The sequence below is a fragment of the Syngnathus floridae genome, chromosome 22, assembly GCF_059516105.1.
Source record: "Syngnathus floridae isolate MCC-2025c chromosome 22, RoL_Sflo_1.0, whole genome shotgun sequence".
NCBI classification, from domain to species: domain Eukaryota; kingdom Metazoa; phylum Chordata; class Actinopteri; order Syngnathiformes; family Syngnathidae; genus Syngnathus; species Syngnathus floridae.
The window spans coordinates 2,090,343-2,112,691 of record NC_142434.1 but is presented as its reverse complement, the minus strand read 5'-3'; the positions used below and the strand labels follow the sequence as shown (position 1 = coordinate 2,112,691).

The window sequence follows — 22,349 nt, the reverse complement described above, 5'->3', positions numbered from 1 at the left end:
TAAAAAAAAGCCCTGCTGGTTACAATATATTTTTTTAAATCAACTTGTCAATAGATTTTCTGTCTGCTTGTGTATATTTTATTATTATTATTTTGCTAAAAAATTAATTTCTCGCATCTCCCTCTGAGCGCTTCCAAAGTCCCCAGCCGAGCATGAAAGAAGTGTGACTAAGCCGGTGTTAAGTCGAGGAATGCCCATGTCCTATTTGGATGGGACTTTTTTTTTCCTTGGATAAAATCAACCCTCTCCCCCTCCCCCCTCCTAGCCAGCCCCTTTTTACGTCCCTAATTGCTTACATAAATCTTATCTGCTATGAATGAGGAGTGTTTCGGCGTTGTCATGCGCAATCTTCACCCTTATTTACCAATTCATTAAGATCTATCGATGCAGGACTGCTGAGGGGGAATGACGACATCAATCAGAGGCGGAGGGGGGGGGGGGCATAATGGCCCTAATCAAGCAGAAATAACTGCAAACGTCACAATGAGATATGTCTCCAGCCGGCTGCGTAAAAGTCCGTCCTGTTTAAAAAGCAGCTCCGGTGGAATCGGGACTTTTTAAACAGAAGCGCTCGGCTCTCCCCGCCGCACCTCCTCGACTCGTGGTAAAGATGATTGGACCAGACAATGAGTGCTCCCCCCTCCCCTCCTTTTTTTATAGGTCAATTAGCCCTGATTAGGTGGGCCGAGTTAATTAATGCAATTGGCAAATATGCAAATGAGAGCTGACTGATGGGCTTTCGTCACTTGTCTCGCTCGCCCCCACTACGGCGCAGGCAGGCAGGGGCTGTCCATACTTGACGACCTCTTGGAAAAAAAAAAAAATGAAAGCATATTTTAATCAATTCCTTCGCGGTCCCTTTAAGATTTTTTTTTCGCTGACCTGTAATTGGATAGCAAGTATGAAAAAGCATTTTTTTTTTTAATACATCTCCCTTATACATTGAATTGTATGGAGACATTGTGTTCTTTACACAATTCCCTCTGCTCGTCTTTTCTTCCCACAAACACACACACACACTCATATTCATACACGGGCGGTCCATTCATGGACACAGTGGCAAAGTCTTCCTTTTATCTTCTTCCGTCTCATCTCCTTATTGTAAATAGACGAGAATTAAGTTGGGGACACTCTTGAGTGAATGTCTGCTATCACCGAGCGACAATTTATTGCCAGCTCAAATGAAGAATTGAAACGGCGTTTTTTTTCGGGGGCTCATTGGACAGCAGATAAGCACATTTGATTCTGTTGCTTTGAATAATGTTAATCCCGGGAAAAGTCCATTATTCATATTCATCTCTTTTCATTTGGCCTCATTTCTGATTTTGTAAATATGATTTTCCTCACGCCTCCTTCTCCACCCCTCACACCTCTTCTTTTTTTTTTATTCTCAATCTAAAGCACTTTTGAAATTCCTCTATCTGAGAGCAGAAGCCATTAGCATACACAGGTTTATAAGAGGGAGTCATTAATGCTCTTTTATGGTGGCCCCGTAGTGCCAAAAAGGAAGCTTTTAAGGCACGGCTGCCTGCCTGGTGTGCCTGACTTCATCTGGAGCTTTTTTTTTTTCCCGCTGCTGGTGTCCGCTTGTTAAAAAAAAAATACAAGCCTAGGTTGGATCATTATGTAGGATTTGTCCAAGACATCAATTTACAACTTTTTTTGTGCTCTTTTTTTTTTTGATTTGTAGATTTAATCCATCGTCACGACTTTATTTCCCCGTCCGCACCGATGTGGCATTTTGATTTATTAGGCAATCTAAATTATTGAATATAGACGCCTTTTGCCCTTGCCTACTTTATTTGCTATGCGTAGTAACTTATGGCAATGATGAATTAATTTCACTCAAGCACACAATACGTGATGATTTGAAATGGTAACCGTATCTCCGCTTGATGAGGAGCCACCAGAGTGTGAAATGTAATTTCTATTATATTTCTTAATTTTTTTTTTTGCAGCGAATGGGGAGGGAGGGAGGGAAGAAAAAAAAAACACCTGGAATGTGAATCAATCTGGGAGAGTATTTTTTGAAGCTTCCCGATATGATGAATTTTGAAAGTGTCGGCCTTGTTGTGCATGTGTGTGTGTGTGTCAGCGGTGGACAGAAGACAGCTGTGCGTGCCTGCGAGATGGATGGCTCGGTGTCATGGAGTGTGTTTACCGCACATGATAGAGCGGCAGACAGGCCAGGTAATGAGGCTACATTAAGGGCTTTTAGAGCTCGCAAACAAAGATGGAGGAGCTGAATTGCTTCGCCCGGATTGTGGCACTTCTACCGGCATCGTCCCTCAGGTGCTTCTCTACAGATTCCTTACGGAGGAGATCAGCAGTCAATGTTTGCTCAGGGCGGTATAGTAGTGAGGTATGGAATGCTAGGAAAAAAAATTGACATGGAGAAGTTGTCACTATTTAGCCAAATTTTAGACGGGATAACCGTTTTTTTTTGGTCAAGTGTGCAGGATGACCTGTGGGTGCTGTGTAAACTTTCCCTCACCCTCCAGTGTGTGTGTGTAGCCAACCCGCTCGTCATGGCAGCTCGGCTGTGTTTCTAATTGACACTTTAATTGGCAGTTTTGAATGCCGCCTTTTAGACGGCTAATTAATTTATCTCGCCGCTGTCATTAAGGTTAAAGCGGCATCTGATCTCCGCGAATACACTTTGCATACATCTGCATTATCATTACGCTGATTTTTTATTTTTTTAAAAGGTGTGGGGGTGGTAGTTGTTTGTTTTGACTTTTTTTTTCTTTGTCTGTTTTCCTGCAGTCCGAGAAGGACAAAAAAAAAAACGAGACGCAGGCTCCATTAGAATGTTCATAAAATGGTAGTAAAGGCAATCAGACAGTCTTTCTCTGAATATTTTAAACATCGGCCATGTAAAATTTATGCCTAATTTGAATACTTATTAGCCGGCTGATCTCGGCTGCAGCCTTGACTTTCTTAGTGTGAGATTCATCTCCGGATTGGATGTCACATTGTACCCCCCCCCTCCTCCTCCGCCCCTCCCATGGCGTCTTTCTCCCCTCCATCCGTGTTAAACAGGGGCCTGTTTGTTCACAAGCGGGCCTCTTCCCTGTTTGCTTGTGTCCCAGGCAGCTGTCGCCCTGCTCTGTGTAACAGCTCAGTCCTGTTTGTTCTTTTCCGCCCGGATCCTGTTTATCCTGGCTGTGGACATCCTTTAAGACCTGTCCTCTATCAGCCTCTCGTCAAACACACACACACACCAAAGGACATTTGCACAGCGCCATTAAAAGCGAATTTACTAGGCCAGAGAAGATCATGACACAAGCAATGGCTTTTTGTTTCCTTTCATTTGAAAGTGAATTGAAATAGGTTCTATTCCAATGGTGACATGTTTAGGGTGTGCACATTTGTGCAAATATTTTTTGACAGTGAGAGTGTTGAGTGATGTCCTCTGCGAAGGTAGCGAGTGGGGGGGGGGATGATAAAACATTTATTACTAGAGAGGGAGAGGAGCTAATATGCATAATTTATGCTGTTTTTAGCACAATCATTAATGATCGTCCTGATAAATTCATTTCCTTTCTTTTGCTCCTTCCTGCATTTTAGATAGATGGAATCCCTTGAAAAGCTCAACTTAATTGTATTATTATTATTTTTTAAATGTGCAAAAGCCTCTTAAGGGCGACTCTAATTGCGAACATTTTATTTTCTGTTATTAGAGGTTTAATGAAGGAAAGATTCGGGCTAAAGTAGTTGTGGTTTGGCTCCGCCTCCTCTTCTTCCTTCCTAAATTGTTATTGGACATGATGAGCTTTTGCGTCATTAGCCCACTTCACTCCTTCACATGCCACAAAAAAAAAAAATCCTTTCGGGTCAAGATGGAAAATATGCCTGTCGTAAAGGCGATGTATGTTTTAATCGTGGCGTAATTATCCCGCGCATGCCTTTATTTCCACAAATGATTCTTTTTTTATTTCATGTGGCGTTGGTCATGCAACTTCTTGAATCTTTAATTTATGTCTGGATTTGAGTGCATATAAACCGCATTTAGTTACTCCCCCCCCTCGCTCCCTTGTCAAATAGAACCAGGACGTGCATCTTTGTACTGCTTCATTTACACAATGAATGCATAATTGCGTCTCCTGCACCCCCTCCCCCCTCCCCTCCCTCTTCTTTAAATGCTTTAATTTGCAGAGGGGGTTCTGAGAATAATGGCTGCATTAAAAAAAATATATATAGGATGCAAAAAAAAAAAAAAAAAGAGGGGGTTGGATGGGTTCGAAATGTAAAAGAGCCCTAACCGGTGCCTCTTAATCACTTCTAGGTTTTAAATCGTGATGATGCAGGAGTCGGCCACACAGACAATAAGCAACAGTTCAATGAGTCAAAATGGAATGAGCACCCTAAGCAGCAGCCAATTAGAGGCTGGCAGTAGAGATGGGAGATCAAGCGCTGGTGACACCAGCAGCAGCGAAGTAAGCACAGTCGAGCTGCTGCATCTGCAACAACAGCAGGTAAGTTGTTTCGCGCCCCGCGTTACCTCCTCCTCCCCCCTCCCGCTTGCTTCCTCGCTCTCCTTTATACCCCCCCTCCTCTCCATCACCTACGCGTCTCCTTTTGGACTTCTTTAATATGCTCGTTTTTGATGGGATTCTCAAATTTATGAGTCCGATTTGATTTCAAAATACTATTTTTGGGGAATGCGTATGGGGATAGGGAGTGTGTGGGAGTGTGTGTCGGAGCGCCACAGTCTTGCGCGTGTGTCATGGCTGCTGAGTGACCACTAGAGGGCCTCGTGCCTCGACAGAGTAGCAGTGACGCCTTTAAACTGTTCATGTAGGCATAAACTAAGTCTATATATGTATATATATAGATATTTATTTTTATTATATATATATTTATATATAATAAAATAAAACAAAATATATAAATATAAACAATTAAAATAAAAATTAGATATATATTTTTAAACATTTTTTTTTTTAGTTTTGCTTCATTGTCCTCCATTTTTTTGCGAGTGCACGAACGAGTTTGTGTTTGGTGCGGTGGGGGTATTTTTGAAAGTCAGGCGCCGGCGGAGTAAAAGAGTCAAGTGCCTCTTGTGTCTCTTCATGGTGAATGATGGCTTTGACAGTTTGCCAAAAAGAGCAGCGGGTGATGAAGTTGTGGGGCAACGCCGTCGGTTTCATGCTGGTGTGTCCTCTTTTGCTTTGCTGGTCATTTTCATAGCAGTTGTGGGTAAATATGTTGTTGGAAGCAGCTGAAGCCCCATGGTGGTGTATGTTTGCAGGCTGCTGGGGGTCAGTCTAGCAAAATGAAGCATGTCCAGCAGGCTTCCCCCTTTCTCGCTCCCATCCTCCACGCCTGCCACAACACCCCAGCGGCCATTGCCCGTCATTTCTCACCACGCCGTCGGTACACACACCTGGTTGAGGTCGAGCAAAGTTTTCGTTTTAAATGTGGATGTGTGACAGAAAAAAAAAAAAAAAAAAAGGAGGCGAGGCCTTCTTCTTCCAACAGACACATTAAAATGAGCAGTCCAGCTAACAGGTCTCTGGAGGCTTTTTAAAATCCTCACACACACAACGAGGTCCAGCGCTTCAGACAAAAAGACGGAGGCTTGCGTTCTTGTTTCCTTGGAAGGAGTTCACACGTGAGTGAATGACAGCATGCACGCAAGCGTTCAAGTGTTTGTCAGGATGGAAAAAAAAAAAAAAATCCCATATCCATGAGTCTGTTTTAAAGGAAGGCTGTAATTTTCCCTCCCAGATTTACCATGACATTGAGTGGTCCGCTGGGTATAGGAAGCTGCAGTCTCTCATCACGCTGCTGGAGGGATGATTAATAATAAGCACTGATGAATTCTCCCCTTCCCTGTCCCTCTGGGTTGCGCCATTACCTAGCAGCTTCCCAAATACCACCTGCAGCTATAATTAGAAAAGCAGCATCTTAAGGTCTTCACGCTTCAGATTGGACCAAACGCCTTGTAGGACACAGATCACCAACTTGGAATATTTATCACTTGAATGATTTTGCACACCATAAATTTGTGCAATCTGGGGAATATATAAATAATAATCAATTTTTTTTTCAATATATATATATATTGAAAAATATGTATGAATAATAAGCAGGGTGTCCACTATCGGATTTGCCGGGGGGGTTCACCACTAAATAGATCTAATTTGATTTCAGATCAGCGATTAGATTCCTACTTTGTCTGATTGCAATTTGCCAGCCGCGGAAACGCACGGACGCCAATGATGAATGTTGCTCGCCGCTAATTGCCACTCGAAAAAAAAAAAAATTGCAATAATGTAATCCACCCGATCGATTCATTGAACGTTGTCATAATGCAACGGGGGGCCCCTTTATGAATATGCGAGCATTGATCTTGGAATTTGGAGATCAAGATGAAGAGGCTGTTAGTTGATTACTTTGGTAATCAGGATTGATGAGCCGATAGCAAATCGGGGAATACCGCCCCGCCTCAATCTGGGTCTTGGCCTATATTGTGGTCAGTCATTTGAGTCAGCGTCCTACTTAACAGCTGGTAGAACTCAGCTGCTACTTGTTTACCATTCATCTATTTGACAATAAGTGCTACTTTCCGATTTTTAACGACCGCGAGGTCCAAGTCGGCGGTGACAGCAATTAACCTGCCGTCCAAATTGTTTAGCTAGCGGGAAATGGTCAGGAGGAGGAATTTTGACAGCAGGTGACGGCTAATTTGTCAAGTTTTGGGGGCAGATTTAAAATGTAACATAATTACTCCAGCTTCATATAACTTTTTTTTTTTGTAGGGTAAATCTGGGGGTAGACAAAACTGCTGGCAAGCATTGTTCCAGTCTTGTCACCTCTCACAAATAAGCCTCAAGCATCTTTCCCTTTCTGCCCTTCACCTGCCTTCCTTTCTCATTCTCTTTTTTTTTTTTACCAGAACACACACATAAGATGCAAATCTGTGCTTTGCCCTTGAGCATAATTTAAAGGCCTAATCACCCAGACTGTCCCCTTTGGATGCGAAAGGGAACGCAAAAAGGGGGGAGTAGGGGGGACCTGGCGTCTCATTTGCACCCTTACACAAAGAAGCTCATTAGGTTTATCTTTAAGGCCTGAGATTGCCTCACTCCACTGTGTAAATAAGACACCGTTGGCCCCGGCTTTGGTACATCAATCAGCTCTCGGGACAGGAGAAAGACCTCCACCTGAAATATGTTCCATTTCATAAGCAGGCGTCTTCAAAAAGCACTGAAAAGCCAAGCCACATACGTCTTTGTAAAATTATTACCCCGGACACTTTCTGTGTCCGACGTATTTACAATGGAAGCCATTTTTCTTTCCAGGCGAGCTATCGCTAGACAGTCCCCACAGGAGAGTACATACAGGCCGCTGACATATACGCCTGTACTCCCCCCCCCCTCCTCCCCCCACCTTTGCGATGACACTAAAGATATATTGTGAATGTGAATGACAGCAAGGCGACTGTTTGCGCGGCCTTCCCTAGACGAAACACGGCATTATTCGACTATCTCCAACGATGCCCGCCGTCTATTTTTTATTCTCCCAACCCCGGCCTGTCCATCTCTGTTTAAGGCACATTACACGTGGCCTCCTGAAATTTACAGTGGCGCTCTCCCAGTAACTCCATTTGGTACGGGAGTCTCTGGAGAGCGTGGCGAAATGTCAGGCATTGAGGCTTGAAAGGGAGACAAGGGAGGAATGGAGAAGAGGGCATTAAAAGCAAGAGAGATGGAGTGAAATCTGCTGGAAATAAACACTTATGGGATTTTTCTGCTCAAGCAGTCAGGGGCTGCTGCAAAAGGTGCGGCGGATACGAGTTTGTCGTAAATATCGCTCGGGACCGACGTAGATGTTCGTTGAGGTTGCAAGACCGTGACTTCGGAGAACAGGAGAAAAGTTTTGTTTTATTTTGCCCAAGGTCCCCACTTGTACGTAAACTTGGGCAGGTGTGTGAAAAGCAAATCGAATCAAAGCAAATCGAATCAAACCGAATCAAATCGCTGCACTTGAGAATATATCGAGTTAGGGATCATCTCTTCCAGATTTACAGTAACCAAGTTTCTTCGTCTTGTAAAATGAGAAGAAACATCATCGCCATCCCGTATCATCGTAATCCCACTGAATCGAATCGAATCGTTCCACTTTCAAATGAACCGTCCTCCAACCGTATCGAGGTATGCGTGGATTTATCTTTTATTGTAGCGAGTGTGTATTTGGTTAGAATTGAAACATCTGGAAGCAAATATATATTTTTTTTAAACCCCGAGGTAACCCGAGCGAACCTACCTGCAGTTCCAAAGACAATAGCAAATGCAGTAATTGAATCCCAGTAGGATACATTAGACTTCCAGTCATTAGTCTGCGCCCACTGCACAGATGGTTTGGTATGCAGAAGACAGGACATTATTTTTTTTTTCTTACAAAACCACTTCTTTGTTTACAACACTACTGGGGACGTCAACACAGTCCTTGACAAATGAACTTGGCCAGGGTTAACCACCTGAGTGTAAATAAAAAGCAGCCATCCAGCGGTCACACTGCTGACCAACCTGGCGGGATCAATGGTCACTTCACAACTCATTTCCTTTTACGCCTCCCTAACTGCTTCGCTTTAGCGCTGGGAAATAAACGGCCGGCCGATCTATAAGTCCAATAATCGAAGCTCAATAGTCTCCACGATAATTTATTTGCCCTGCATGGTGAATGGCCCATCTTCAAAACAGGCATTCTGTCATTGTTTGTTGCCATTCCGGTAATACAGCCAGGATGGAGTGTTCATCGATATTTGTACGTAAAATGGCAAAAACGTCATATAATGCATGCTTTTTTTTCCCCCGAAATGATTCCCCTTCCTCACCCCTCCCTCCCCCTAAATGGCTTACAGTCATTTGATAGGCCACGGCACCACTATCCATTTAACAGAGCTTAAAAAAAAAAAAAAAAAAATCCAACATATGCATATAGCCGAGTGTCTTAAGCTGACAAGCAAAAGACAGGATTTGCTAGAAGGCAGCTTTGGAGTGTTGTGAATTTAACAAGCATGTCTAGTATTACAGTTCCTCTCCGCTTTAGCCATGAATAGTAACAAATCAGTCTCCGAAACCGACGGTTTGTTGTGTATACCCCCCCCCCCCTCTTTCCGCCTCCCACCTCTCTTCCCCTGCTATGACTTCAAATCTGGCTAAGAAGGCGACATGCAAGGGAATAGGAGCATCGTTCATGACATTGCAGTCCTCTTTATCTAATTCGCCCAGGTATCAGATTCCAGGTATCAAGGTTTTATTTTTTTTATTTTTACTTTCTGCTTACTTTCATCCCCTGAATAGAGCTTTCTAGCTTTCTCCCAAGATGTCTGCACTTGTAATACGACCACCGGGCTGCTCTTTTTTGTTATGCATTGCTTCCAAGCGGCGTGTGTGCGTACATATGGAGTACAGGCTCTCATCCAAATGCAGTAAATAAGCGTCACGCCACGGGGAATACAAGGAGACTGACTGACGTGTTACTTAGCGCCGGCTCTCCTCATTGGAATAACAGCGGCCATTTTTTTGGAATTATTCATACGGCAGCTCTATTTACCAAAATGGCTCGCTGTTGTTTCTTTTGCCAGCTTCAATGAAGTAGAATCAAATCGGTCTTAACCATTGCTTATTTATCAACGGAGGGAAAACTTGCTTGTTCCGCCTCGATAAAAGTGAGCATATGCAGAAAGGCGCTTTGTGGGGACTCGGGGCCGTACTTCAAGCTTGACTAAGCTGATACCAAGTCTGTCGTATCTGGCCGAGCTTTGATTGTCTCTGCGTGTGCTTTGTTATCAGAGCTTTACATGATAAATATACATTAGCTTCGATGCTATTGTTTTAGCGCTGTTGCTTACCACCCGTTCAAATTAATTTGATTTAGAGGAAAACTTAGCCAACTTGTTTCTATTCTCAGATTAGAATTTGAGCTCACAAGAAGTCAGGTTGGAGTTTTTTCCGATTTCAAACCGAGTACGTTTTTCATACAACTTTCCCCCAGTGGTTTTACTTCTTAATATAATTGTTCTGTCTTTGCATGGGGTGCTATGATGGAGCGATCATGCTTTTGGCACATTCATCAAAGCTGGAGAAATGGGGAGGATAAAAAAAAAAAAAAAAAAATCTGAAAGGAAGCCTGTTCCTTGCACAGTGTGCGACCGAGTGATACGTTTTCTTGTTAGGCGAAATTACATCCACTAACTTGAGCTACTTCAGCATGAAATTGAAAAAGAAGCATTTCTTGCAAATTTCCATTCTTGATTCAATGAAAGATGCAGATTAGCCCTTTGGAAAAGGGCGGCCCGATGGGGATGGAACAAGAGAAGTGGGACTGTGCTCACTCTTGCTCGTTCTCGCCTAGCTTTTTGGGAAAAAAGACTGTTTAGGACTCAGTCGCTCTGGCGGTGCATGAAAGCATTTCTTCTCCGCTTGGATGTATTCCCACACCTATACATTGTTACATTTTCATCACCGAGACAAAAAAAAGTCACACTCTGTAGCCACGACGACTCCCTTTCTCCGATGATGGATAGACGTTGGGCGTCAGAGTGGAAGGTAGATAACGTTAGCTTCTACGTTCTCACTTAAAGGTCAAACGCACGGCGTTGTAATTGGAATATCCGCCAGCCAGGTAGGATGGAAAGAAATAGATTGAGGGGAAAAAAAAGATTAGAAATGAGATTAGCTAGCGGGAGGAATGAATATGAGCTTAGTGCTTTCTTGGAAAATGAAAACACAAGCGCTATTTGGCTAGCTTGAGCGCTACTAGCTTGTTTTTGCTATGCAGCGAGCTCGCATTCAGTTTGAGGTCAGACAATTTTAATCGACCCCGCCAATCAGGTGACACTTTACACCCACCACTTAACCCGAGCTCTCCAGAACCAGACAGACTCGTTCTATTGACCCGTAAGTTGTCCTTGGTAAAACAACTTTTGAGTCTTCCAAAGATTGCGAGTGCTCCAACGCTGAGTTAATTTTGAGTTTTAGGTTTACTGGGTATTTTTTTGAACTTTTTTGGAGTTCTTCTGACCACAACATCTCAACTTGTACGCCTTCCGAAAAAAAAAGTACAAAAGAGAGCAACACTTGACCTTCCACACTGTCCATCACTCACGCGATTCAACACAAGCAGCTCTATTCTATTCCGCCTCGCTCTCCATTTTACTTCCTGCCTGTCTCTTTGTGATAGCACAATTGTGGAAGCTCTCAGCTGTCGGGGCCTCCGAAAAGGACTTTCCTTAAGAGTGGCGCTAGATAAAGAGCGCCGCTGAAAGGGCTTGCTGTCACCTTATCTGTAGTGATAGAGCCCAGGTGAAAGTAAAGAATTTTGCTAAAGCCATTTGCAGCGGACAAAAAACCCCATTTTATAATTATATAAAAACATTAAATAAAATCAATTATAAATTTATTATTAATTAAAATAATTATTTTAAAAAATCCACTGTTTTATATAGTTTTAACTACGACAGACGGACAAAGTAGACTCTTGTTTTGCGATGAAAAATGAACTACGAGTCGCACGCCGATGCTCCCCCCCTCCCCTCCCTCCTCCGCCTATACGGTACTTCGCTTTCTTCCCGGTGTTTGGAGCGAGCAAATTCATCTTGTCAATCCTCCCGGGAGTGTGTAGCTATGCGGCTCTGTTTACTGTGGCAGAAAGTTAATATAAATTTTCATCAGTGGGGGAAGTTTACACATATGATTCTATTTGTCCTTCATTATTAGCACCTGAGTCTGGGGTCTGGCTAGGCATAATTGTCTACAGACGCAGGCCAAATAGATGCAAGGCAAAGGCAAATAAGCACAGCCCAAAATAATTTGATGCTTGTGTGTTACAATCCTCCACCCAAGGAATTCTTAATCTAGAGAATCAATAAACAAGCAGCAGCCTCAGAGTGGCAGAGGAGATGAGTGGAAGAAATGAATAAGGTGAGATGTGGATATAAGGGGGGAGAGGGTAAGGGGGGGGGGGTAAGTTGAGGGAGTCGGGAACGACCTCTTACCCGCACGCAGATGATATGTTTATTTTCCAGTCGAGCATCTTTCAAATGTTCACTGTGGATTAATGATTGGAAATGGGGCTGGTGTCGAATATACGGGGCGGGGGCCCAAACCTGCCGGGTCCAATCCGGGAACATTTTGCAAATAAAGCAATTGTTTTTAATATTGGCCTCAGAAATGACGTTTCAAAATATGCGTGCATGCAGCCATCCTTGTCAACGCCGTCGGCCCTAACCCTAACCCTAACCCTCCGCCAAACACGAGTCACGAAACATCTGTTTCACCGAGCCCACCTGCGTGGCCGCTCCAATATCTCCGCATCCCCGCTCATAACGCCAAGTCCCACCGTGGCGTCAGGGCAGGAAGTGATCTGCGCTGTCCAAACACAATGTCACAGCTCTTCAGACATATCCAATTCGGATGTCACGGCTGCATAACGCGGCCGGGTCTCCAGGTGGATTTGAAAGAGTGACATTCTTAGCGGATGGCTTATTCCTTGTGTACACACGCGCAAACACCTCCACGCACGGCTCGCCTCGCTGATCCTCCACACACAATAAGCAAAGCAATCTTCAGATTTGTAATGCTTTCTAGACTCGGTCCTGCCTGCTCTGCTAATGTCTTTCATGCTTGTTTAAGGTCTTTGCATGCTCCTTTACAAAGGTGCATTGTGATCGGCGCTCCTTATTACCTTGCTCTCTATGGACTCTAAACAGAATGATGTATTATTTTTCTTTTTTTTAAAACACCCCCACCCGCCTGCTTTCCTCACTGCCGGTGTTTTGCTTCTCCGGTGATCTGTGCATGCCTATTAATGTAGCCCTGGAATGTCTGTGTAAACATTCTTGTTTCTCCGTCCCGTTTTTTTTTTTCCCCTCGCATAATACTCGCCTGTATCGCCTTTCTCTCGACCTCACTATCTGAAACCAATTACAGCAGTTCCATTTGGGCCGAATCTTATTTTCATTAGGATCCTCGTGTCACGCTCTCGGTCGCCCTGTTATTTTCCCCTCCTCTTATTTATTTTTCCAACCTCAGTGATAGATATCAACATCAAATATGCCTCTGAGTGCTTTGTTATTTATATAGCAGCAGCCTCCTCACTACCCCCCCCCCCCCCTCTCTGTCTGCCAAGCTCACGTTGTCATTCTCAAGAATGTGTCGCATTGTGCTGTTTATACAATGTGTGCATTAATAAAAGGCCCATGTCAATTTTTTTGTGCATAGCAACCTGGTTTAAATAGACAGCTGGTATGTTTTTGTCCACTTCTGCTGCTTTTCAGCAAACTTTTTGATGACTTCTTTTTATGCATTTTGTCCTGTTGTGTTTTTTTTTTCTGTGGAGTGACACAAAATGACAGTACCTTCGATATAAGGCTTTCATATATTTACCTTAATTTAATCATTTTTGATACATGTTCTATAATGTCATTTAATAATAATAATAACTTTTCTCTCCTTGCCTATTTTTTTCTGGTATTTATTTTGTAGACCATTTTTAGGAGGCTCCACATTACTCCTGGCAAGGAGACTGATCAATGCATTTAGGACCCAGTTCCCGACTAAAGTGTTTGTTTACTTGAGTCTGGCTCCTCTTGTGCAGACACCCAACTCTGTCCTTCCAGAATTGATCATGGTGTCTACATTCCCTCGAGGGGCCATAAGCATGGCAACTTTTTTGTTTTTTTCTCCTCCTGGTTGTATTTGCTCTGGATCTCAATGTTCTTGTTCAAACACCGTTCCCAACTGCTGGCGAAGCCGCGTCATATGCAGCCGTCGTCATGGATACCGGCACGCAGCTAGCTACTGTATATTTCCCAAGAACTTTTCCTTCGTGTCCTCTCAAGCTGTAACGTTGATTCTTGTATGTCCTCAGAACGTTCGTATTCCTCCATTCTACTAAGCGGTGCGGATTAGGAATAATAATTCAAATATTAATGGCATCCTCTAACAAAAACTTTAAGGCCCATTAAGTATCAAAATAATCACGTTAATGTTTATACACACTCGCTAATAGAGCCAAGGAAAATGAACGTTGCTTTAACGCTCATGGAATAGAACCAGGCCTGCTCCTTAATTCATTCCCAATCCAATGTTGATTTTTGTCAACTTTAATTACAGCTCCCGGGGACACTTCACGTGGCGCTACCTCTATTTCAAGTTGCTATTATGAATATGCAAATGAGGCGGTAACACGCCGAGAGAGAAGTGGGCATTTCAGTCGAGAGCGCACTAGACGGGTCAATTCGACTGATGCCTCCTTGTTTATTTAAACCGCCGCCCCCGTATCCTCTTGATCAGAGGAAAAAAAATATATATTTCTTTCCGTGATGTTTTTTTGTCTATTTTTTTTTTGCAGGCCCTACAAGCAGCGAGGCAATTACTCTTGCAGCAGCCAGGCTGTGGCCTGAAATCTCCAAAGAGCCAGGACAAGCATCGTCCACTGCAGGTAAAGCAGCTCCCTGTCTAATCTCCTTAAGTCTATCCATAATACATGCCCCCCTCTACTCCCTTTCCCAAAAGATTCCCTCCCTCCCTTCCACAAGTGTGTTTGATTTGGCCCACGCAATCCCTCGGATCTGTCACAGAATCCAAAAACCCGACGAGTGACGTTCTGCAGTAAGCTCGTTGAAAAACTCACAATCGGAGCAGATTTGAAGTGTAAAACCAAAATCAGGTATCGGGGTACCCCTCGAGTTGTTGATACCGGTGTTACACTGAAAAAAAATAGCGCTTTGTTGACTTTGAACTGACTAATTGTGGTCAAAGGTGACGCTCAAGAAAAGACGCCTTGCTAGCCATGCTAGCAATTTGCAGCCTGCTAATTTTACCCGGGCGTCATTTTCACTTGTCAAGACTAATTTACCTTCTTGACTCCGAGCCGTGTATTCCCGTTGTCAGTGATTTGGAAAAGGTCACACTTGCTTCCGCTCCTGTCACACTTATGTACACATTAACACGTCGCATCGACACCTACCGGTACCTTAGCTAGCGTTAGCGCAGTCCTCATTGCGCTCAAGGAACTTCACTGGACTACTTTTGATATCATTTCTCACAATAGTCTACCTTAACGACCCAATTTCAAGAGAGTTTGAATATAGTCTAGACGTGACCTCATTGAGGGGCTAATTAGCGTTAGCATCATTCAACGATGTTTTCACAGTCTACCAATGGCAACACCTTTGGTGTCACACCCCCGCGTTCTTAATTACGAGAAGATACGTCTCAGTTATGCATATCGGGAGTGCTAATCTCGTTATGATTTGGAAACAGATGTCTTTTTGTTGCACTTGAATTTATTGTTAGGATTGGTGGATACAAGTCTACAAATAGACACATGTAGTGAAGAGACAATATTGAAAGGGAGTGTTGTGGGTGCATGATAACAGCCGGGCCCTGTCCGAGCCTCTAATAACAACCCGAGAAGGTAAATATTGAATATTTACATTTGCTTACTACATCCTTGCCTGGTGTTGGCGATAAGAATCAATATGAATCGCGGGTTTGTCTTCGGCCGTCACTAATCCAACTGTTGATCCTGCCTTTATTAACATTGCCATCTCCCGCCTCCAAAAAGTCTCCATTAAGAACATTGTGGCAAGAGCCATTGGAATTGGGATGCAATCCTGGTGACATTTTATATCGGTAATACTTTTATTGCCGAAGTGAAACAGCAGCACGATTGTTGTTTTCACCTTTTTTTATTTATTTTATTTTTTACAACTGGATCTTGTACGGCTGCAAGTAACAAATATAAATAATAGCAAAATAATATATTATTTATTATATTATTTTTCAATACAGATTTTATTTCATAAAAATTAATCGACCATCATAATTGCACTATAAAGGGGAAAATAAAGAATATTTCCAAAATGCTCAACCCCCATTTGTTCCCATATACGGGATTATACGACCGCGTGTTCGACAGTGCAATATTTTATTAGCTTCTTCTTTTCCAATGGCAACGTGTTTTTCAGCACGCGCGTTGATCCCCGTGTATGATTAACACAGCAGAAAGTCGGAAATGGATTAATATTAGCATGACACGCCGCTTTACTGATAAATCCTCTGCCGTCTTCCTTCTTCTTGTTGGCCAATCTTTAGTATTTAAGTGAGGGAAATGATCCATAGATCACGGCATGTAAATTATTTAGTACACAAGCATCTAAGTGCCTCGGCTTGCGGTTTTAATTACCCGTATTAGCGGCTAAAGTCGCTCTCGCCTGACTAATTCTATCCGCTCGCTGGCAGGAGTTGATGACGGCGCTCTGCCGTCGGAAGCGCACAAAGAAACAAACACACATACAAACACGCCAACCTCGCCTTGTGCACATTTGCGTAATGTGACAGGTCTATTATTACTCAGTAAGCCCACGGGAACGCTCAATAAACACCTATTTCTCCCCCGTAAATCCCTCGCCTGCCGTTGCCATGCTGCTTTCAAGGCCCTGCTCTTCTTCTTCCACTCGTCCCCGGGAAAGGTTTTTTTTTTTTTGACTCTGACATTTGAAACGCAAATAAAGAAACAACGAGAGGCAGGGAGGATTACGCAGGCCCGGCGCGTGGTGACAGTTTCGTTGGCGTGTACATAATGCATCCTCACGCGGATGGAAGCCCAGCCAAGACCGTTGGAGAAGAAGTTGCTTGGCTAAACTTTATAGGGAGGTGGAAGTAGCCCAATTTGTAGACCAGTAAAAGCAACTGGTGTCAAACTCGAGGCCCGGGGGCCAGATACGGCCCGCCACATCATGTTATGTGGTCCAGCGAAGACAAATTTAACATTGACGTTGTGTCATGTCAGTTTTTTGCAGCCTATACCATATATAGAAGACGTTGACAATCATAACTATGATTACTATGCGTCCCCCGACAAAAATGAGTTTGACACCTCGAGAACCTGCACGTGTGATTTAAAAAAAAAAATGTGTTGATGAGAGCAGGTTAGCTGACATCAGCGTGACCCCGCCCACCCCCCCAAAAAGTTGTTACATTTACATGTATGAATAGCCCCCGGGTTCCGTCTGAAAATAGTGATCACAGCTCAAGGCCGTGCGGAAAAGTGGGGAAAATATCATGTATTCATGAGCAAAACTTGTGTTGACTCTAAGCCAGCGAGCGGGAAGCGTCAGCACATTTCAAGTCAAACACAACTGCTTTTATAACTAGAAAACATTTTTTTTTTCCTCCCCCCTCCCTTTTTTCTTTTTGTAGCTACAGGACAAGTTTGGTAAATTGCGAGGACAGAGCAGGTTCATCATTGTGATGCAAAAGGAGTTGAAATGCAACCCCGAGGCGCTGTGTCGCTGAGTTTGGCGAGAGGGAGGAAAAGGGAGAGGGGGGGTGAAAAAAAAAAGTATCTCAGACCTTTGATGTAGCGGCAACAAATTTACCTTGTGACAGAAGATACATGGCCGCAATAAACGAGTTATACCAGCACTTACACATGCAATCAGATGATTCTGGCCAGGGTGTTAATTGGATCCTAACCGCCAGATCTGATACGCCGCTGGTGACGGCTGTGTGTGGAGGGGGGGAGTGGGGGGGGGGAGTTGTTGGAAGCCTTTCCGAGTGATGAACTGTAATTCAGTGAGCTGCTTGAAGCACTTGTAATTTACTGTGTGTCACTGATGAAGAGGCTGATCCAGTGGAAGGCCGTCTTACCTGCAAGATCAGAAGCAAGTGCCACTGTCGACCCCCCCCTCCCCTCCCTAGTCCGCCCCCCTCACTCTAATTCAGCATCTTCTCTACTTCAGCAGTTTTCTCTCAAAACCCCCGCAGGGCGCCATCTATTGCGAGCGCCACTTTTAGCGATAAAACTATTTGTGCTGATAGCTTGACAAACAACCTTCAAAAAAGCCTAATCAATGTCGATCTGCATGTCGAGATAAATCAATGTAGCGGAAACTACGCTAAGCCAATCTCCTCTGGCTCTTTTTTTTTATTAGAAGCTTTTACATGATACGTCTTTACGTTGTGATAAATGAAGCTTCCCATGTTATGGAAATTGATTTGGGAAAACATTGCGTAATCTACTTAGCCCGAGTCCTGACAATCTACAGTATTGATCTCTACTTTAAAGCCAATACGCCTTGAGGCCTGCCATGGTTTAGCACTCCAAGAAGGCACTTGAACTTCAGAGTCGCTCGCTGGTTGCGGCAGGGGGAGACTCGGCGCACCCCCTCACGCCCAAAGTGGCGTCCATCAATAATTGTGTTGCTGCGTTTGGCAGTAATTGGATAGTAAATGAGCAGTGTCAGCTCGAGGGAACCGGGAGGTCACAAGTCCACGATGGAGGAGGGTTGGTTTGAGTTTTGCCCCCCCTCCTCCTCGGGGACGATGGAATCGGGTTTGCTGATTGTGGGGTATTCATTGTCTTTCTGTCTGGTTTCCATGTGTACAAGCTCTTGGCTTAATTAGCAGCGGCTCTCCCCTGCCAAGGAGCCACGGTAATTACCAAGCCTTCCGTTTCTCAGCGTGGCGCAACTCAGCTTGTCCGACACTGCGGGACCGAGCTCTTGTCCTTGATAAGCATCCCCGCACCTCTCCGACGCCCCCGCCATGTTTATGGCTGACATCTAATCACCGCTTCCTGCCACACATGGCCAGTTGTCCGCTAATTGCTTAAGTCAGAATTCCATTTATCTACATCACATAATGCCGATTGGAGGAACGGCTGCAAGATTCATTTCCTGTGATTCAAGTTCTCGTGAAAATTTTCGAGACCAATTTTCAATTCGTGCTGCAAAAATGTTGGTTTTAGAGAGGGGAGGGGTGAGCACTTATGCAAAGAGGAGGTGCTGCTAAGACTCCCAAGTATGATGTTGGTTTTAGAGAGGGGAGGGGAACAAGACCAAAGAGATACTACATATTTAAAAAGAAAAAACAAAAGGGTCCAGCAGATACTAAATCGTCCCAAGGACAACTAATCGGTAAATCGATTTTTTTTAACTAATGGTGCATCCTCCTCAATTCAGCCACTGTCATTTCTGCTCCTCGAAGACACTTGAAGCTCCATTTGAAAATTGTCAGCGATGCATCTTTGCCGATTATCAGGCATTTTCCAATCGGATCTCCTGTCCCCTCTTCTTCCGATGTTTGTGCCGTTGCCATCATCGCTGAGTAAATGCTCATTAATTTCACCCCCGCGTGGCAAAATCATTTCTCGCCGAAGCAATTCAGCGCCCTGTTCCTTTCAATTGGCCGCTCACGTCAATCAAGCGGCGTGGCGGCATCTCGCCCAATGGAGGTGTTATATTCCCGCAATTATCATGTCATATACTTGAAAATGTAAATGAACGTGTGTGTAAAATTAAATTTATGGCTTGTCAGTGAAGAATGCCAACCAGGAGAGCAATTACTTATCCGCTTTCATCTGCTAGCCTCTTATACGTCAAGCGGAAAAAAATGGCCGCCGTTAAACGACGCAAATTAGCATCCAGGCGCACCTCACAATGGACCGCTTTCATTTTTTCTCAAAAAAAAATCTATACGCAACTCGCAGGTGTCTTGTTTTTACTTTTGTATTGTCATTCCGCTTCCCTTGTTAATTTATTTTTTATAAATTCACTGCATTATTCATCTTATAGGTATTTGACCATGAATGCCTTTATTTCTCCACTTAGACAACACAAAAGCACTTTGAAGTACCGGCTGGAATTTTAAATGCAATTTCACTTGATGTATGCATGCGCATATGTTAAATCCTAAGCCCGGTCCGCTTTTTGTGCACCGAAAACATCTCGGCGTCCAATTAATGCTCTTAATGAGTGCATCTTTAATGTTGTTTCCATCGTCACGGCGGGCGAAAGCAGTCGTGACTGCGGGGGTAATTACTTACCTCCACAAACGTACCTTGAAGGGTTAATAACGTCCAAGGTGTAAGCACGGTATTTGCATAATTACACACGAGCTGTTTAATTTGCAACTTTTTTTTGTTCAGCCTCCTTTGCTTGTTGTGGGCGGAGCCACGTCCTCCCTCCTCGGCGTCCTCTCGCACCGGAGTCGCTTCTCGCTAAGACCCTAATGAACAATGGAGGCAGGATTTGTTTGAATATGAATATGAATGTGCAGCAGGGGCCGGCTGCCGGTTGACCTTCAGCTGTGATTTTCAGTTCATCAGGATTAGTCAAGGCGGGCGATCAGGAGCCACTAATGCATAATGACTTCTAAAATGAAAAATGTGTAGTGACCATGCAAATGTCTCAGCTAATCAAAGAGGAGGGGGCGGGGGGGGGTGGAACCTGGTCCGGGAAGGGGAGAGGAGCTAAACAAGGACGTGTCAAGGCCTGACAGGAAGGAAAGGAGGGAGGAGAGACATGCGTGCAAAGTAATCAAGGTGGCTTGATTAGCCGGCGATGAGGACGGGGATGTCTTATTGGCCCCTTGACACGCCAACCGTCATGGCCGCCCACGCGACACACATTCTTGTTTTGTTGACAACCTGCCGGAAACCGACTCGGAGAGTTCATTTGTGCTGAAGTCGAGGGAAATCAATAAACAAGGACATTTTTTTTTTTTAATCCACTTCCTGGCTGTTTCACATTAGCTTTACTGATAGGAAAAGCTAAAGTAGGGGACCTGCTAATTAAGGTCCATGTCTATTTAAATGGCTTACTTTTCCCAACGGGAATGAGGAGGAAGTAAAAATAAGTCCTTCAGCGTCTCTTCTTGCTTGCTTACCACCTCCAGTCCGGAAATAGCACCTTGACCCAACCTGGGGAAAGATTTCAACCTGTTTCAATCTTCTTCCAGGTTCCAGTCTCTGTGGCCATGATGAGTCCCCAGGTGATCACACCACAACAGATGCAGCAGATCCTCCAGCAGCAGGTTCTCTCCCCCCAGCAGCTCCAAGCTCTCCTCCAGCAGCAGCAGGCGGTCATGCTGCAGCAGGTAACGAAACCAGGCTAACGAAAATTAGCGTGCTAGCCGTGGTACGTCCTTGACACGCTTTTACCCAATGTGAAATTCCACGTCGCCTCTAATTAAACATCTCCCACGTGTCGCCGGTTCAATTCCCTCATCTGGGACGGCAGGCCCGCCACGTGGTGCTGAGTGATCGTGTAGGTGACGGATGATGTAACATTTAGGAGCACGCCGGTGTCAGAGTTGAAGTGCATTTGTAATTTGTGGCTTTGATTAAGACGAGGAGAACGGTTTAATTAAGATTGTCACTTATCACGATTGGGGAAGTACGGGCGACTTCAAGGTGCTTCAGTTATTAATTGGGAGAATTTGATTTTTCCCAATTGTGGTAGCCCCCCAAAAAAAATATTTTTTTTACAGATGCAAATTCTAAAAGCTGTCAAAACATTACTGATAATGCTTGGCGGTTTTTGCATAATCAATGCATAACTCCGAGTTGTATATTTGAAGAAAAAGCTCGTCGCATTCTATGGAAGATATTCGAAATGAATTCAATAAAGGCATTTTTATTTTTATATGCAGATTAACACGTGTGTTTTGTTTACTTGCAGCAACATCTGCAGGAGTTTTATAAAAAACAACAGGAGCAGCTTCATCTCCAGCTTCTGCAGCAGCAACATCCTGGCAAACAAGCTAAAGAGGTAATTTTATTTTTTTCCCCGTCCTCATCAATCCAAGCTACTTAATGCAAAGGATGCCGCGACTTGCTCGGCTAACGAAGTGTTTTCGAGCAACAACAACAAAAGAAACCCAAAGGCGACTCATTAGTGGATTGTTTGGCAAAGTTGCACCGTGCGCCACTCGTAAATCACGTTGACGGACAGCCGGTCAACATAAATAGTCGGGAGCGTCTCATCAGCTGGCTATCATAGAAGAGAAGACAGCCTCAAGTCCAATTGATCAGAAAGCAGACATTTCTTTGTCTCCTCAAGTAGGCCATTACATCGCCCCGACAGGAAACCACGCGCGACCTCCCGGCGGCTTTGTTTCTGTTTGGATTTGTAAATTGTTTTATTTTTTGCCGCCGTGGAATATGGAATAGAAATTGCTCGGTTATTTCTCCAGAGGAGTCGGGCATCACCTCCCTGCATCACTCCATTATGCAGCAGCTTGTGTTCCAGTGAGCGCTTGGCTAACTCGCCGAGCTCGTTTCTATCACGATACAAACACATTCGAACAATACTCATCTTTTTTGGCTCATGGATTTGATTCGATTGTATGCTCGCCGTAAATGCCCACCTGGCCGTGGAAGAGCTGAGGAGCCAATCGTCCCGTTACTTTCGCTCACTACCTTCAATTTTAAAGCCGAAAGATATCTCTGTCCGATTATTTATGGATCGGAGTGGATTAGATTGAACTTTACGCTGAAATATATTAAAAAGGGAAAGTCAGTGTCACTCTCAAGGTGTCTTTGAG

At 44.0% G+C, this 22,349-nt stretch overlaps 1 protein-coding gene across 5 annotated transcripts in view; it reads left to right on the top strand.

The window, feature by feature from the left end:
* foxp2 (forkhead box P2) overlaps positions 1-22,349 on the top strand; it is a 62,583-nt gene that overhangs the window by 23,176 nt on the left and 17,058 nt on the right. For all 5 annotated transcript variants that reach the window (XM_088367057.1, XM_088367055.1, XM_088367056.1 and 2 more), the window contains 4 exons: positions 4,289-4,478; positions 14,368-14,457; positions 20,763-20,900; positions 21,485-21,574. In XM_088367057.1, coding sequence (XP_088223183.1) covers positions 4,302-4,478; positions 14,368-14,457; positions 20,763-20,900; positions 21,485-21,574 — 495 coding nt within the window. In that variant the 5' untranslated portion in view covers positions 4,289-4,301. The remainder of the gene's footprint in view (positions 1-4,288; positions 4,479-14,367; positions 14,458-20,762; positions 20,901-21,484; positions 21,575-22,349) is intronic.